We start from the raw sequence: 16107 nt of genomic DNA on the forward strand, positions 1-16107 counted from the left end.
ACAGTAATGGTTAACGTTTTTTTCCTAGCTGCAGGGTTCAAAACATGAGCGAGAGAAAGACGGGAGGGAGAAAGCGAATAATAGAACAGGAGTAGTGGACATGAGGAGACAGGGCTTTCCCTGAGCCACCTGCTCCATCGCTTGCCTCTGCCCACTCATCCATCGGCAGCATTGCAATCTCATCTATCGGCTTGCCAGCCTGCCGGCAGTAAGCTGGGTGGGGGATTACGCTGAGCTGCCTGGCCCGAGATATCCCACAGAGGGCCCAATCCACACTGATACCACCCATGGTACCCTCCTGCTGCTGTCACAAGACACCGTTGTCTCACTACCGCACACTCGAAATAGATATTGCATGTAAAGTACCCCATCAAAGACCATATTGGAGGTAACACAGACCTATGTACTGTTGTCGTAAGCACACATCAAAAAGGCTAATACAGTTGATTTAAGCTTCATTTAGGGAAATGCAGGAATAACAGTCCCAGCTCGCAACATCAAGAGTTTTCCCCCCAAACGGCAAACAAACAATTTATACCTGTGCAATTAATGGTCAACCGCGGCACACCAAATGTAAAGTGATAGCACATCGGGCAATTCTCTGGGAGAATCGGGAAGAAAGGCATTCGACCAGACTTCTCCTAAGTCTAATTCACATATAAATGACAGTAGTCCAAAGTAAATCTACCTTAATACAATGCTTGGTACTGCTGGTACTAGCACAGCACATGGGAGACTGCTCTCATCAATCACGCCTTTGGCGCTGGTGCACTGCATTGGTTAGTGATCCCAGTTGCACATCTCCACCGGCAAAAAGTTGAAGCCATGGAAACTAGAACACGCATTACAATAGAGCCAGCCACCGCCTGAAAACACAGGGAAGATTTGCCTCATGCTGAAAGTGGGCCATGAAACAGACAGTGTCCGTTTCTGAAAATAAAGTCAGACAATCCTATACCCACGCATAATCTTTGGACTGCGCCTAGCCAGCTGGTTGCTGGTACTAGTAGGAACGTACGGTTGACATACTTACACAGAGACAAGAAGCCACGTTGATTGTTTTTCTATGATAGTGTGTAAGGGAAGCAGATCTGGGTATATTGCATTAACAGAAATTACGGTAACCAAACAAACATTGACGATTAGAAATGGGAATTCATGGTAAATGTACTACTCATGTGCAATCCCCGCGGCCTCCGCAATGGATTAGTCCACTGAGAAAGGTGTCAAAGACGTGCAATAAATATATATTTTTTAAACTCAAGAGTAAAAACAGTATCGGTCAACCAACAGCCTACCAACCAAACAATCCACCAGTCGACTAAAAATGGGGTTAGCCCTACACAGGACAAAAAGTTATTTGAATTGAATCATGACCTCATTTCAGTCAGGTGACCTCATTCAGTGACCTATACTGAAACCAGACAAAACATACCAGGTCTATCACACATCTTTAAGCACACGTTATCTTTGCTCCATATTGTATCTAAGAGCCACAGTCATTGCGTCAGTATTGACTCGTTTGGTTAAACAGAAAACCTTGCTGGTACCTATTGTCCAGTGAGAATGTGTCAATGTGCTATTATTGGTGGGTCACTGACCATTCCTCTAGCTCGACCAATGGGTATAGGGTGCTTCCCATTGGTTTGCATGGGGATCTCGTGGGTTTTGACCAGGGGTTATAATTCTTCCAGCTGATCCATCCTCTGCTTTGTCATTTTATTAGAATGAAAAGGCACATGCACACCCGCACGTGTTGTGGCGTACATAAACGCAAACACACACCGAAGAACAAGTGTATAATATCATCAAACACACATTGATTTAATCCTCCCGGGCCCTGTTCTGTGAACCAGTCCCACAATCCCGGGGCGGCATTAATTGTGGCTCTGTTGCGGTGGTGTTATCGGAGTGTCCCAGGCCTGCCACTGGGATCTGGGATCAGCTTCAGACCTAGGGAGACCCTCTGGCGGAGCGAGTGTCATCCGAGATCAGCTATTATGTCTTGAGAGTGTACGGACCCGGGAGTCTGGAGAGTGTCCTCTGCCTGTCTCTACCCACCAGAGACACCGGGTGCGTCCGAAATGGCACCCTATTCCCCATGTAGTGCACTACTAGTACAACACTGTGGTCTGTCTAGGTCCCTGGCTGTGTTTGAAATGTGCTCTGGTTAACAGTTGTGCACTCTAAAGGAAATAGGATGCCGTTTTAGATGCAGCCAGGCCGTAGAGAGACCATAAACAGATCGATAAGAATGACAGATACTGAGTAGACAGGCACATCAACAATGACTGGGGAGGAAAGAGAAATAGCCAGAGGGGATGTATAAAAAAAATAGTCAGTCTGACATACAAACAAATAAAAATACTACTTAAGTAGTTCTTGGATATATATGTATATACACATTTCTTTTTTTGACTACTTTTAATATACTCCACTACATTCCTAAAGAAAATATGTATTTAACACCCATTTTGCCAGACACCCAAAAGAACTCGGTACATTTCAAATGCTCAGGCACAAGAGCAATATGGTCCAATTCAGGCACCCATCATCCCTACTGCCTCCGATCTGGTGGATACTAAACACATATTGCGTATGTAAATTGTGTCTGAATGTTGAGTGTGCCCCTGGCTGTCCTTAAATCAAAAGGATTTAAAAAAAAAAAAAAATTTTTTTAATTGTGCCATCTGGTTTGCACAATATAAGAAATTGATGAATAGCGTTTACTTTTACTCAAGTCTGACAATTGTACCTTTTCCAACACTTTTCTTAAGTACCTATGGGAAAATGGTGCATGTGCTTGGTCTTTGGGGTGTGTGTGTGTTTGTTTGTAATGCTATCGGTGCTAGGTTCTGGGACCGGATCCCCGGGTAGGTTGGCTGTGGGAGTGTGTTACAGTGATTAGAGGGCAGTCAGCCCTTCGTTTCCCTCACACCCTGCCTGCCAACATTCCAATTACACCCTGCACCCGGAACGGAAGACTGGTTGCCGTGGCCATGACGATGATGTCTTTTCCCATCTGGTCGAGATGTGCTACTGTGTCCCTATGATGACAGTTGACAACCTCATTGTCAAGCAATAAGACTGGCTGTAACATAACAAAATGTGGAAAAAGTCAGGGGTCTGAATACTTTCCGAATGCACTGTATTTTTTTTAAAACTAGGCAAGTCAGTTAAGAACAAATTCTTACTCTATTAGTGTGTGTATATATATTAATAACAGTCAAAGGTTTGGAGACACCTACTCATTCAAGGTTCCTTTATTTTTACAATTTTATACAATGTAGAATAGTGAAGACATCAAAACAATGAAAAAAACATGGAAATCCTGTAGTAACCAAAAAAGTCCTAAAATCAAAATACATTTTACATTTGATATTCTTCAAAGTAGCCACCCTTTGCACACGCTTGGCATTCTCTCAACCAACTTCGTGAGGTAGTCACCTGGAATGCATTTCAATTAACAGGTGTGCCTTGGTAGAAATTTGTGCACAGCTATTTTCAGGTCTCTCTAGAGATGATCGTTCAGATTCAAGTCTGGGGTCTGGTTGGGCCATTCAAGAACATTCTGAGACTTGGCCCAAAGCCACTCCTGCGTTGTCTTGGCTGTGTACGTAGGGTCATTGTCCTGTTGGAAGGTGAACCTTCGCCCCAGTCTGAGGTCCTGAGCAGATCCGGAAAACTCTCCCAGTCCTCGATGCTGAAAAACATCCCCACAACATGATGCTTCCACCACAATGCTTCACTGTAGGGATGGTGTTAGGTTTCCTCCTGACGTGACACACTGCATTCAGGCCAAACCATCTTGGTTTCATCAGACCAGAGAATCTTGTTTCTCATGGTCTGAGTCTCTAGGTGCCTTTTGGCAAATTGCAAGCGCGCTGTCATGTGCCTTTTACTGAGGAGTGGCTTCCGTCTGGCCACTACACCATAAAGGCCTGATTGGTGGAGTGATGCAGAGATGGGAGAACATTCCAGAAGGACAACCATCTCCACAAAGGAATATTTACTGTTTATATGTAGATGCAGTAGCTCCACAAGAGGAATAGAAGCTCAAGCAGTAGAACATCTGAGGTGTCTGTACTCCTGCCCAAGTCAAGGACTGCTCCTTAACCCTTGCCAAATAGCCTACAACTGTGTCTGTCCAGAGCTCACTGGTGTGGGAAACAGAGCCCAGAATATTTTATACAATGTTGCAAGTCAAGCTTCGGGCTGGATCCAAGTTAATAGTTGATAAGTTTCAAGTTAGTTGCAGTCGGGCCATGCGTAGCCAATGTGATTCATAGGATATTTATTTTGATCAGGATATTTTCTAACTGCAGGTTGCAATATTTTCATTTGTTGGCTTTATGCTATTTTTACATATAGAAGTTAATACATTTTTTAAAAGAGTATATTAAAGTATATTAAAGCATCAGACAAGCTCAATGAATATATTTGATTTTATTAAAACCCATACGGTTCTCTATCACTGTAAAAAATAAAAAAATTATATTCGAAAGAACAGATGACGGAAATCGACCAAACATTTTTCCTGTCGGGAACAGCCCTAGTGTGTGAATGCCCATATGTGTTTGTGCACATTCGAGTGAATGTGCATGCGTACAAGCTAGGCTTGAGCGGTATACCGTATATTGGGGTATTTGAAAAAAGCCACGGGATGGTTTCTCCCAATACAGTCAAAACTATTTTGTTAACATTTTTTTTATAAATATTTGTAGCTACTTTACGTACCTGCAGTGAACTTTTGTAATATGCTACGAGATGAAGAACATTGCAGAACACAGTCATTTGAGAAACCAAGGCTGTTGAGTCTGCTGTTAGGAATGCCGTGATTGACAGAGTCGAATGCCTTGGCCAGGTAGATGAATACGGTTGCACAGTATTGTCTTTTATCTATGGCGGTTATGATATCGTTTAGGACCTTAGAGCGTGGCTGAGGTGCACCCGTAACCAGCTCAGAAACCAGATTGCGAAGTGGAGAAGGTACGGTGGGATTCAAAATGGTTGATGATGTGTTTGTCAACTTGGCTTTAAAAGATTTTAGAAAGGCAGGGTAGTTCGGGTCTAGAGTGTCACCCCCTTTCAAGGGGGGGGGGGGGGGGGGGGGGGGAGAGATTGTCTAGCCCAGCTGATTTGTAGGGTTCCAGGTTTTGCATCGCTTTCAGAGCTTCAGCTATCTGGATTTGGGTGAAGGAGAAATGGGGAGGCTTGGGCAAGTTGCTGTGGGGGGTGCAGAGATCAGAGCTGTTGACCAGGTAGAGGTAGCCAGGAGGAAGCATGGCCAGCCGTAGAAAAATTATTATTGAAATTCTCGATTATCGTAGATTACCGGTGCTGACAGGGTTTCCTAGCTTCAGTGCAGTGGGCAGTAGGGAGGAGGTGCTCTTATTCTCCATGGACTTTAGTGTCCCAGATATTTTGGGGAGATTGTGCTACAGGATGCAAATTTCTGTTAGGAAAGCAAAGAAAAAGCTAGCCTAACTGCCTGTGTATATTGGTTCCTAACTTTCCTGAAAAGTTGCATATCGCGGGGGCTATTCGATGCTAATGCAATACACCACATGATATTTTTGGGCATTAAGGTCTGGAGTGAACCAAGGGCTATATCTGTTCTTAGTTCTACATTTTTTGAATGGGGCATGCTTATTTAAGATAGTGAGGAAAGCACTTAAATAATAACCAGGTAGTCGCTACTGACGGAATGAGGTCAATATCCTTCCAGGATACCCGGGCCAGGTCGATTAGAAAGGCCTGCTCGCTGAAGTGTTTTTTTGTGGTCGTTTGACTGCGGACCCATTACGGACGCAGGCAATGATCGCTGAGATCCTGGTTGAAGACAGCAGAGATGTATTTAGAGGGCAGGTTGGTCAGGATGATATCTATGAGGGTGTCCGTGTTTACGGATTTAAATTTGTACCTGGTAGGTTCCATGATAATTTGTGAGAGATTGAGGGCATCTAGCTTAAAATTGTAGGACGGCTGGGTTGTTAAGCATATCCCAGTTCAGGTCAACTAACAGTACATACTCTGAAGATAAACAGGGGGGCAATTATTTCACATATGGTGTCAGGGGCACAGCTGGGGGCTGAGGGGGTCTATAACAAGCGGCAACAGTGAGAGACTTATTTCTGGAAAGGTGGATTGTTAAAAGTAGAAGCTTGAACTGTTTGGGCATAGACCTGGATAGCAATGACAGAACTCTGCACGCTAACTCCACCCCCTTTGGCAGTTCTATCTTGGCGGAAAATGTAGTTGGGGATGGAAATTTCTGAATTTGTGGTGGCCTTCCTAAGCCAGGATTTAGACATTGCAAGGACATCGCAGAGTGTGCTAAAGCAGTGAATAAAACAAACTTAGGGAAGAGGCTTCTGATGTTAACATGCATGAAACAAAGGCTTTTACAGTTACAGCAGTCAACAAATGATAGAGCCTGGGGATTAGGAGTGGAACAAGAGGCTACTGGGCCTGGGTTAACCTCTACATCACCAGAGGAGGAGGATAAGGGTACGGCTAAAGGCTACAAGAGCTGGTCGTCTAGTGCGTTGGGGATAGAGAATAAAAGGAGCAGATTTCTGGGAATAGAATAGATAGAATAGATTAGAATAGATTCAAGGCATAATGTACAGACAAGGGTATGGTAGGATGTGAGTAAAGTGGAGAAACCTAGGCGTTGAGTGACGATGAGAGGTTTCGTCTCTGGAGGGACAAGTTAAGCCAGGTGAGGTGGCCGCATCTGTGTGGGACGAAAAAGCTATCTAAGGCATTTTGAGCGGGACTGAAGGTTCTACAGAAATAGGTGAGTCAGGGTGCTGTTCGGTAGTCACTACTACGCTAGGCAAGCAGGGGGCACAGCGTTCAGAAAAGCTAACGGATCGGGGCTAGTAGCTGGTTCTTTGGCAACATCATAACAGAATAGCCTGTTGAGACCACATCGGGCGATCACGTCGGCAGTCCAGTCGTGATCGATCGGCAGGGCTCCATGTCGACAATAAAGGGTCCAGACCAATTGGCAAAGGAGGTATTGTAGCCCTAGAATTAGCTGGTATCTGGGCCTAGCTCAAGGCTAGCTGGTGCTTGCTTCTGGACAGAGGAGTTAGCAGCTAGCTGCGATGATCCGGAGTAATGACCCGGTGTAATGATCCAGAGCGGCAGGAATCCGGTGATGTGGTAGAGAGAAGAAGTCCGATATGCTCTGGGTTGATATCGTGTTGTGCACACTGGCAGGTGTTGTCCGAGCTAAGATTGGCTGATGACTGGGGGGGGGGGGGGGGGGGGGGGGGGGGGGGAGCAAGAACCGCTAGCCGTGGCTAACAAAGACTAGTAGCTAGTTCGCTGGCTAGCTCCTGATGGAAGTTCCAGTTACAAGGATTATAAATTAGCAGCTCCGTACTAGAGGTCGACCGATTATGATTTTAACGCCGATACCGATTATTGGAGGACCCAAAAAAGCCGATACCGATTAAATCTGACGTTTTTTTTTGTTTGTAATAATGACAATTACAACAATACTGAAAGAACACTTATTTTAACTTAATATAATACATCAATACAATCAATTTAGCCTCAAATAAATAATGAAACATGTTCAACTTGGTTTAAATAATGCAAACAAAGTGTTGAAGTAAAAGTACAATATGTGCCATGTAAAAAAGCTAACATTTAAATTCCTTGCTCAGAACATATGAAAGCTGGTGGTTCCTTTTAACATGAGTCTTCAATATTCCCAGGGAAGAAGTTTTAGGTTGTTGTTATTATAGGACTATTTCTCTCTATGCCATTTGTATTTCCTTTGACTATTGGATGTTCTTATAGGCACTTTAGTATTGCCAGTGTAACAGTATAGCTTTCCATCCCTCTCCTCGCCCCTACCCGGGCTCAAACCAGGAACACAACGACAACAGCCACCCTCAAAGCAGCGTTACCCATGCAGAGCAAGGGGAACAACCACTCCAAGTCTTAGAGCGAGTGAAGTTTGAAACGCTATTAGCCTACCGTAGCTCAGTCAGACTGCTCTGTCAAATCATATACTTAGTTATAACATGATAACACACAGAAATACGAGCCTTAGGTCATTAATATGGTCGAATCCGGAAACTATCATCTCGAAAACAAGACGTTTATTCTCAGTGAAATACGGAGCCGTTCCATATTTTATCGAACAGGTGGCATCCATAACTCTAAATATTCCTGTTACATTGCACAACCTTCAATGTTAGGTCATAATTACGTAAAATTCTGGCAAATTAGGCGGCCCAAACTGTTGCATAAACACTGCGTGCAATGAACGCAAGAGAAGTGACACAATTTCACCTGGTTAATATTGCCTGCTAACCTGGATTTATTTTTAGCTCAATATGCAGGTTTAAAAATATATACTTCTGTGTATTGATTTTAAGAAAGGCATTGATGTTTATGGTTAGGTACACGTTGGAGCAACGATATGCACCGCTTCGATTATATGCAATGCAGGACACGCTAGATAAACTAGAAATATCATCAACCATTTGTAGTTAACTAGTGATTATGATTGATTGTTTTTTTTAAAGATAAGTTTAATGCTAGCTAGCAACTTACCTTGGCTTACTGCATTCGTGTAACAGGCAGTCTCCTCGTGGAGTGCAATGTGGTTAGAGCGTTGGACTAGTTAACCGTAAGGTTGCAAGATTGAATCCAGAGCTGACAAGGTAAAAATCGTTCTGCCCCCTGAACAAGGCAGTTAACCCACCGTTCCTAGGCCGTCATTGAAAATAAGAATGTGTTCTTAACCGACTTGCCTGGTTAAAACAATTAAATAAAAAAGGTGTCAAAATATATTTTTTAACTATTATATATATATATATATATATATATATATATATATATAGATATTTTTTTTAAATTATTAAAAAAAAAACAAATATTATTATTTATTTTAATCGGCCAAATCCGTGTCCAAAAGTATAGATTTGATTGTTATGAAAACGTCCCTAATTAATCAGCATTCCGATTAATCGGTCGACCTCTACTCCGTACGACATTGGGTGAGGTGGGTTGCAGGAAAGTATACTTAGATAGAAAGTGAGATTAAGATATATACGAAAAAGACTGGCTATTTACATAGGAAAAGACAAAAGACCGAGACAGATACATGTCCTACTGCAGTGCCAACTGAGAAAAAAATTCAGATAAAATGTCTAAAATGTGCTAAATGCTTTGCAGTTATGCATTTGGTTTGCTGATTTAGTAGCTAGTTAGCTATCTAGTGGTTAGCTTCTTCCAACAAGAATTCGCTTTTATTTTGATTAAACTAGGCAAGTCAGTTAAGAACAAATTCTTATTTACAATGACGGACTACCCTGGCCAAACCCTCTCCTAACCCGGACAATGCTAGGCAGAATGTGCGCCGCCCTGTGGGCCTCCCGATCACGGCAGGTTGTGTTACAGCCTGGGATCGAACCAGGGTCTGTAGTGACGCCTCTAGCACTGAGATGCAGTGCCTTAGACCGCCGCGCCACTCGGGAGGCTTGGTAACAGAGAAATCCCTCCTGTATCAAGAGCCTTGCTGGCTAATATTTGTTTTGTGCGTGCAGCAAACTGAGTAGCATTTTTAAGTCATGTATAGTTTAGGTCGGAAACTGTACAAAATGTTCGCAATGCGACCGTTAGCATTTTCTATGTGATTTTACAGGTACTTGTTAGCATTGCTAACCTTTGGATTACAGAGTATCAGTGGGGTTTGAAAACGGCACCCCTTGTGTTCAGTGACGGTGTTACCAATTATGCCAGTATGGCACTAGGTCGGAATGAAAGTATAACATTCTGGATACCACCCAAGCCTAGTACAAGCACTACCAACTGAGCCACAATGGAACAAGTCTACTATGTGAAGTCAATGTATGATACATGTTTGCATGTTTCCAAGAACTAGCTCCCCATACTGAGAAATAAGGTAATTTATGGAGTCAGCAGCATACCCGTGCAGTGATGCAATGCTTACCCGTCCCACATGTTTTAGTGGGGCACTGAACACACACAATTAATCAAGTGAGATTAAAATGCACACACACGGGAGAGATGTACAAAACGAATCGAGTGCAAGACAAACACACCCGTACACACAAACTCAAAAATGTACACACAGAGCCATGTTCCTTTACTGTCACATTCACACAGTAAGCTATAAATCTCCTCCTGCATCACACAAATGCAGGAAACCAACCCTAGGTAATGGTGGGGACAAGGAAACAGGAACTGGGAATAGCAGGGCACTGCCAAGAATATCCCAGTCCTTCTTGACACCACACACACGCCATGCTACTCACAGTTCAGCTAAGTTATTTAGTTCATGAAACAAAGAGGACCTTTTAGAGATATTAGATACTTCAAAACTGCAAACTATAATCAACAACGCAATTTTGAGCAAGCGGATTAAATCGAAGCCCAAATCAACATTTAGACCAGCACTGATTAAATTCTCCAAATGTCAGGTCATAGTTGATTGAAACTGTTGTAAAGCAATACGCATATAATAACTCCCTTCACAGTGCACGTAGCAATAAATATACTTAAGGCCAATATACAGAGGGACACTGTCGAGGGTCGAGCGAGGGAAGCGTTGGCCTGTCTTGGAGAAAAAGGCAGTAAAAAGAAAGATGAGGGAATGAAAGGGAGGAATGGGAGCAAGAGAAGATATTGAATGAGGGAAGACTTAGGCCTGTTGCTTCTGAAGAAAGAGGCAGTGAAAAAAAAAAACTTGAATAAGAAGGGAGGAACGAAAGGAAGAAAGCGTGAGAGAGCAGAGACAGGAATATCTCTGGGAGGCGGCGCTCTAATTATAGCACGGGTGCCAGGCGACCGGGGAGGGCACTGCCACCACCAAAACACAGGAGGAGGAGGGAAGAGGGGGATAAGGAGGAAGGAGAGGAGGTGGTCAAGGCGGGTTGCTCAATCATTTCAAAAAGAGACCCAACATGGGAGAAGGGATAATTGATGAGGTGAGGAATAATTGCTCAACTCCAAATCAACCCCTAGCCCCCTACTCACTCCTGTCGATCTGAGAGGATTGGATGGTTAGATCGGTGGAATCAATATGGCTATATTTACACCCTAGCTAAATGAAAAGGTAAAAGTAAGCCATTACCAATACCTGCCAAATTCTTTCAGAAACAGTCAGCTCTATAGGAGTGTATAGGCGTGTAGCCTGTACACGGTAGGGGCTAGGGGTTGATTTGGAATTCAGAAAATACATGTTTTAGAGTATTTATTTGATGGCTTTGGGAGACATTTGGTCAATCAAGAACAAAGGAGGCTGACTGAAGAAGAAGGAGTGGCCATTTTGTAGTCAGAGGTACTAGTGTGTAGCATAATTCCTAAGACACATGCTGCTGTGTTTGTGTGATTATGTATTGGCGTTGTGTAGAGTGAGCGTGCATGTGTCTGTCTGTGTATGTCAGGAGCATGTTGCCATCGGACATATTATTAATTAATATATCCACGTGGGCTCAGTCAAATGGTCACACAGATCACTGCCCCATACATCGATGTACATCACATTGACCTTACTGCCCTCCCTCTTTTCATCGCGCTCTTACTCTATGCAGCTATATGTTAACGGTGGACTATGTCTACATCCCAAATGGCATGGTACTCCTTATGTAGTGCGCTACTTTTAACCAGAGCCCTATTGGAAAGGCGACATAAGGAATATGGTGCCATTTTGGACTAATTCTATAAAACTAAGCCACAATGAGTCAGCCCCCTAAAAACTGAAATCATCACGAACGACCTCCACCAGGCTCTTTGACTGCGCTTGGTTGCTCAGATGATCAAGTTCCAGGTTTGTATGTGGGGACGTGAAGGTCACACACACGACTCGCCACGGGCCACGGCAGTCACGCAGCATCCATGACGGTGACACTGACAGTTAAGACGTGATCCACTGGCCTGTGCAGGGCAGCGGTGGGGTTGCCATAGCAGCAGGGCTATAGGGCACGTCCCAGGTGCCACTTTATTATGATAGAGTAGTCTTTTGGGATGTGCAGCATGACTGCAAAAAGACAACCTGGAACACACCCATTCTCTCCTGGTTGGAGGTGGGGAGCATTGGAATGGAGCAGCACTTGCACAGAACCACTGATCTGTATAGATGGATTGTGAAGAGTGGGGCCGGAGTCGCTTCACAATCGAGCCCATCCTGATGTTGTGAGAGCCTCTAAAATGTGGTTCGTACCAGACACTGCTGCACATTTCATATAAGATGATACTGTTATATCATGATATGTAAAGCTCTTCATGGTAGTGTTCATTAGGACACACCGCCGCAAAATGTTTTGCAACAGAATGTGAAAACTAACATCTCTCATTGGACAAGTTCAGGTAGTCACTCACTGTTTCACTCCATTTCATGCCAACTGAACAGAGCCCATGGCCAGCAAGATAGAGATAGCATCCATGGCTGGTTATCTGAAAGGCCAGGTTACAGCGCAAAAGCCAGCCTTACACCACCATGCCAGGTGTTTTCACTGATCAGCTCTCCTGAAAACCTGCCATGCCATTAAAGGGATAGGTGACATGACCTTTTCAGACAAACATTAAAAAGGTGAGGATGTCCAGTGTGGCTACATGGGAGAGAAAGAGGGTACAAAATACAACAAATCCTGAAAGGGGAGGAACATCCCAACATGGTGAGAACATCATAACAAACGTACCATGACAATGCCATAAAGGGCCAGGAATTTATGTCTGGCAGGCAGAAAGAGGCACCGTCACCAAAACATAAAAAGGGGCTTAAAATGGAGGATGGTTGGCATGACTTGAGAAACATCCCAAAACAAAGACAATGATTGGCACACAACAAAACATTACAAGGGTAGGTATTGTAGAGACTGTAACGGAGCTAATTGTCCCTTTAAAGCATCATTGGAAACTGGTGCTTTAAATGGATGGATGGATGAAGCTGCAACAGGAGCTGTGGATGCCAAAGGGAGACAATGGGTATAATGTACGCTAATGGGTGTGAGGCTGTGTTGCCCTGGGCTTGAATGACTGCAGTGCATTGACAGACTGCCTGGGTTGCTCTTCGACCAATTTTTCAAGGATGGGAAAGTGAAATTCTGATCCTACACTACACAGTCTGTATAGAGGTCGGATTAACAAGAGAGCCCTGCCCTCTGTGTCCTTAGACTGTTCAATTTGTGGCTTATACATGTGTATGCCAATAAATAAAGCATTAAACTACATCAGCTTTCTTTTCCCATCAAAAATGTAAGGAATTAATTGTCAATTATTGACAACCCACAATATGGGATATAACTATGAACGTCTGTATTGGGAGGTTTGAAAATCAACTTTATAGCCTATTTGGAATTTAATTGACTGAAATGATCTTAATATGTAGAAATATCACCAACACCCTTTGGCTATATTGAACTAAGATTAAGAACTGATACATAGTCAGAAACATTAGGGGTAATGCATTTAACAACTAGCTATGTTATAGGTGTATGGATGTGAGAAGGCCTAGTAAAACCTGAGTGACATTGAAATATTGAACTTGAGGTGTGTGAAGAGTAATGTTTATTGTGTGGGTAGCCTAGCTAGCCCACAGACCCGCATCGACCTGTTACAAGTATCACCCATATCAAATGTATCCGCTTTCTGCCTGGTATCATTTGTTCAAATCCAAACCTCGGTACCCACACACAGGCATACCAAATGTAGCAACTCAGCCGCAATTGCAGTGTAGCGTGTGTGTTACACTGTAACACAATACGAACGTCGTGAAAGCGCAATTGTCGTCTCTCTCTTGACAAGGCCACAGTCACACCGACATGGCATAGCGCCTGAGAGAGAGATGATCGGTGATTGTGTGCAACATCTCCACACCGGGGCCAATTCCAGACAACTCGTGACTGTCACAGACATTTTAGCACGGTATTTTCTTGAAACGGTTAAGTCGTGATAAATCAAATAAAAACAGGTAGCCAGCCTATCCGTTGAAATGTTAACCTAATGGTTCCCGCGAGAGACCGTGTCCCTGCGTCCCCGAGCCTCTGGGTTCATGGAATGCTGCAGTGCACCGCCGCCATCTTACTTCTGTCTCACTACATTATCTTGATTCTCAGGCTTAACATGAAACAGGTTGACGTAGGGAAAACATAGGCGGTTTTACACTTATCCATGGCCGCAATGTGCAGAATTAAATGGGTCGTAGGTCTACTCGTTGGCTCTTTTTTTTAGGGAGTAGCCTGTGTTTTTAGGCTACAGAAAGCTAAATCTAAGGGAAAGAATAACTCACTATAAATCGTTAGATGTTTACTTTCACGCCCACCACCAAAATATATCATCGAGCCATGATTAAAAACACTACACAAGTGGCTACAAAATTGTGATCATATTACCCATAATATCCGGATACAACAATCAATAGTGCCACTACAGAGACCTGTCTAGACTAGGCTGTGTTTTGAAGTGCAATTATACACAGAAACCAAAAAAATATCACGTTCGTTTACATAGGTTACACAGGAATCTCAGCCGTAGCCTAGATACGAAGACCTGACGAAGCATTCCATTCTGTGCAAAACAAATGTAATTATTTCTCATCTTGAATTATGAAAAATAAAAAACTTATCCATAGGCTATAAAACTAGATTTCAATTCAAGCGATGGCAGAAATATAGCAGTTTATAACAAAACTGGGCAAAGGGGGATCTAAACACTGGCTAATCTACTTCTATGATTTCGAGTCAGACTAAATTCGATAAAAAAGCTGTCCAACATGTATTCAGGCGTGGAATATGATCACAGCCTTGCTGAATGTCTGGTTTCATTTGGTTCTATTCATGCGTAATTAGCCCCCATGGTTTGGAATCACCCGGCTGCTCGCTCCCGCAATAGCAGCGGAAGAGAAGAATAACCATGGAGCTCAGCCTTGTCCCGACTCCCGTCTTTCTTTCCCCAGTTTCTTACCTCAACTGCTAACGCCGAGGTCGCAACAACCAGCAGCAACAGAGCCATACGGTCCCCCATGCCGTATTATTGTCACAACGCGTCCTATGTATGGTGTATTGGGGTTTATTCTATGTTCCGTCGGTATGTATTCAGAGCTCGTCTCCGTGGCAGTGCCGCTGACGGTGTTTGTTTAATGGAGAACGATACCGAGGCTGCTCGAGCGCCAAGTCACCTGACCGGACAACGAATGAAAGGAATTATAGGGAGGTGCCCTAAAAAAAATCTGAGGATAGCTCTGGGTGTGGTCCGGATGAGGGCTAAACACTGAATTTAGCATTTTTCAAACACCTGAAACAGATTTTGTCCTGCAATCTAGTGCCATAATAATTATGCTATGTAATATATTAATATACAGTACAGGTCAAAAGTTTCGACACATCGACTTATTCTAGGGTTTTTTTTTTTGACTATTTTCTACATTGTAGAATAGTGAATAGTGAAGACATCACAACTATGAAATAACAAATATGGGATCATGTAGTAACCAAAACAGTGTTAAATAAATCAAAATAGATTTTAGATGTTAGATTCGTGAACGTAGCCACCCTTTGCCTTAATTACAGCTTCGCACACGCTTGGCATTCTCTCAACCAGCTTCAGGAGGTAGTCACCTGGAATGTATTTCAATTAACAGGTGTGCTTTGTTAAAAATCAATTTGTGGAATTTATTTTCTTGTTAATGTGTTTGAGCCAATCAGTTGTGTTGTGACAAGGTAGGGGTGGTATACAAAAGATAGCCCTATTTGGTAAAAGACTGTCCATATTATGGCAAGAACAGCTCAAATAAGCAAAGAGAAATGACAGTCCATCATTACTTTAAGACATGAAGGTCAAGCAATGCAAGAACTTTGAAAGTTTCTTCAAGTGCAGTTGCAAAAACCATCAAACGCTATGATGAAACTGGCTCTCATGAGGACCGCAACAGGAAAGGAAAACCCAGAGTTACCTCTGCTGCAGAGGATAAGTTCATTAGAGTTACCAGCCTCAGAAATCGGCAATTAACTGCACCTCAGATTGCAACCCAAATAAATGCTTCACAGAGTTCAAGTAACAGGCACATCTCAAAATCAACTGTTCAGAGGAGACTGCATGAATCAGGCCTTCATGGTC

General features: G+C 43.2%; 1 protein-coding gene across 3 annotated transcripts in view; it reads right to left on the reverse strand.

The window, feature by feature from the left end:
• appa (amyloid beta (A4) precursor protein a) overlaps positions 1 to 15176 on the reverse strand; it is a 41648-nt gene extending 26472 nt beyond the window's left edge. For 2 of the 3 annotated variants that reach the window (XM_021608964.2, XM_021608963.2), the window contains exon 1: positions 14956 to 15175. In XM_021608964.2, the coding sequence (XP_021464639.2) occupies positions 14956 to 15015 (60 nt within the window). In that variant the 5' untranslated portion in view covers positions 15016 to 15175. Of the gene's footprint in view, positions 1 to 14955 lie in introns of all 3 variants that reach the window. The other variant, XM_021608965.2, reaches the window with a different exon arrangement.
• Between the last annotated feature and the right edge of the window lie 931 nt (positions 15177 to 16107).

Source organism: Oncorhynchus mykiss, chromosome 7 (assembly GCF_013265735.2).
Source record: "Oncorhynchus mykiss isolate Arlee chromosome 7, USDA_OmykA_1.1, whole genome shotgun sequence".
NCBI classification, from domain to species: domain Eukaryota; kingdom Metazoa; phylum Chordata; class Actinopteri; order Salmoniformes; family Salmonidae; genus Oncorhynchus; species Oncorhynchus mykiss.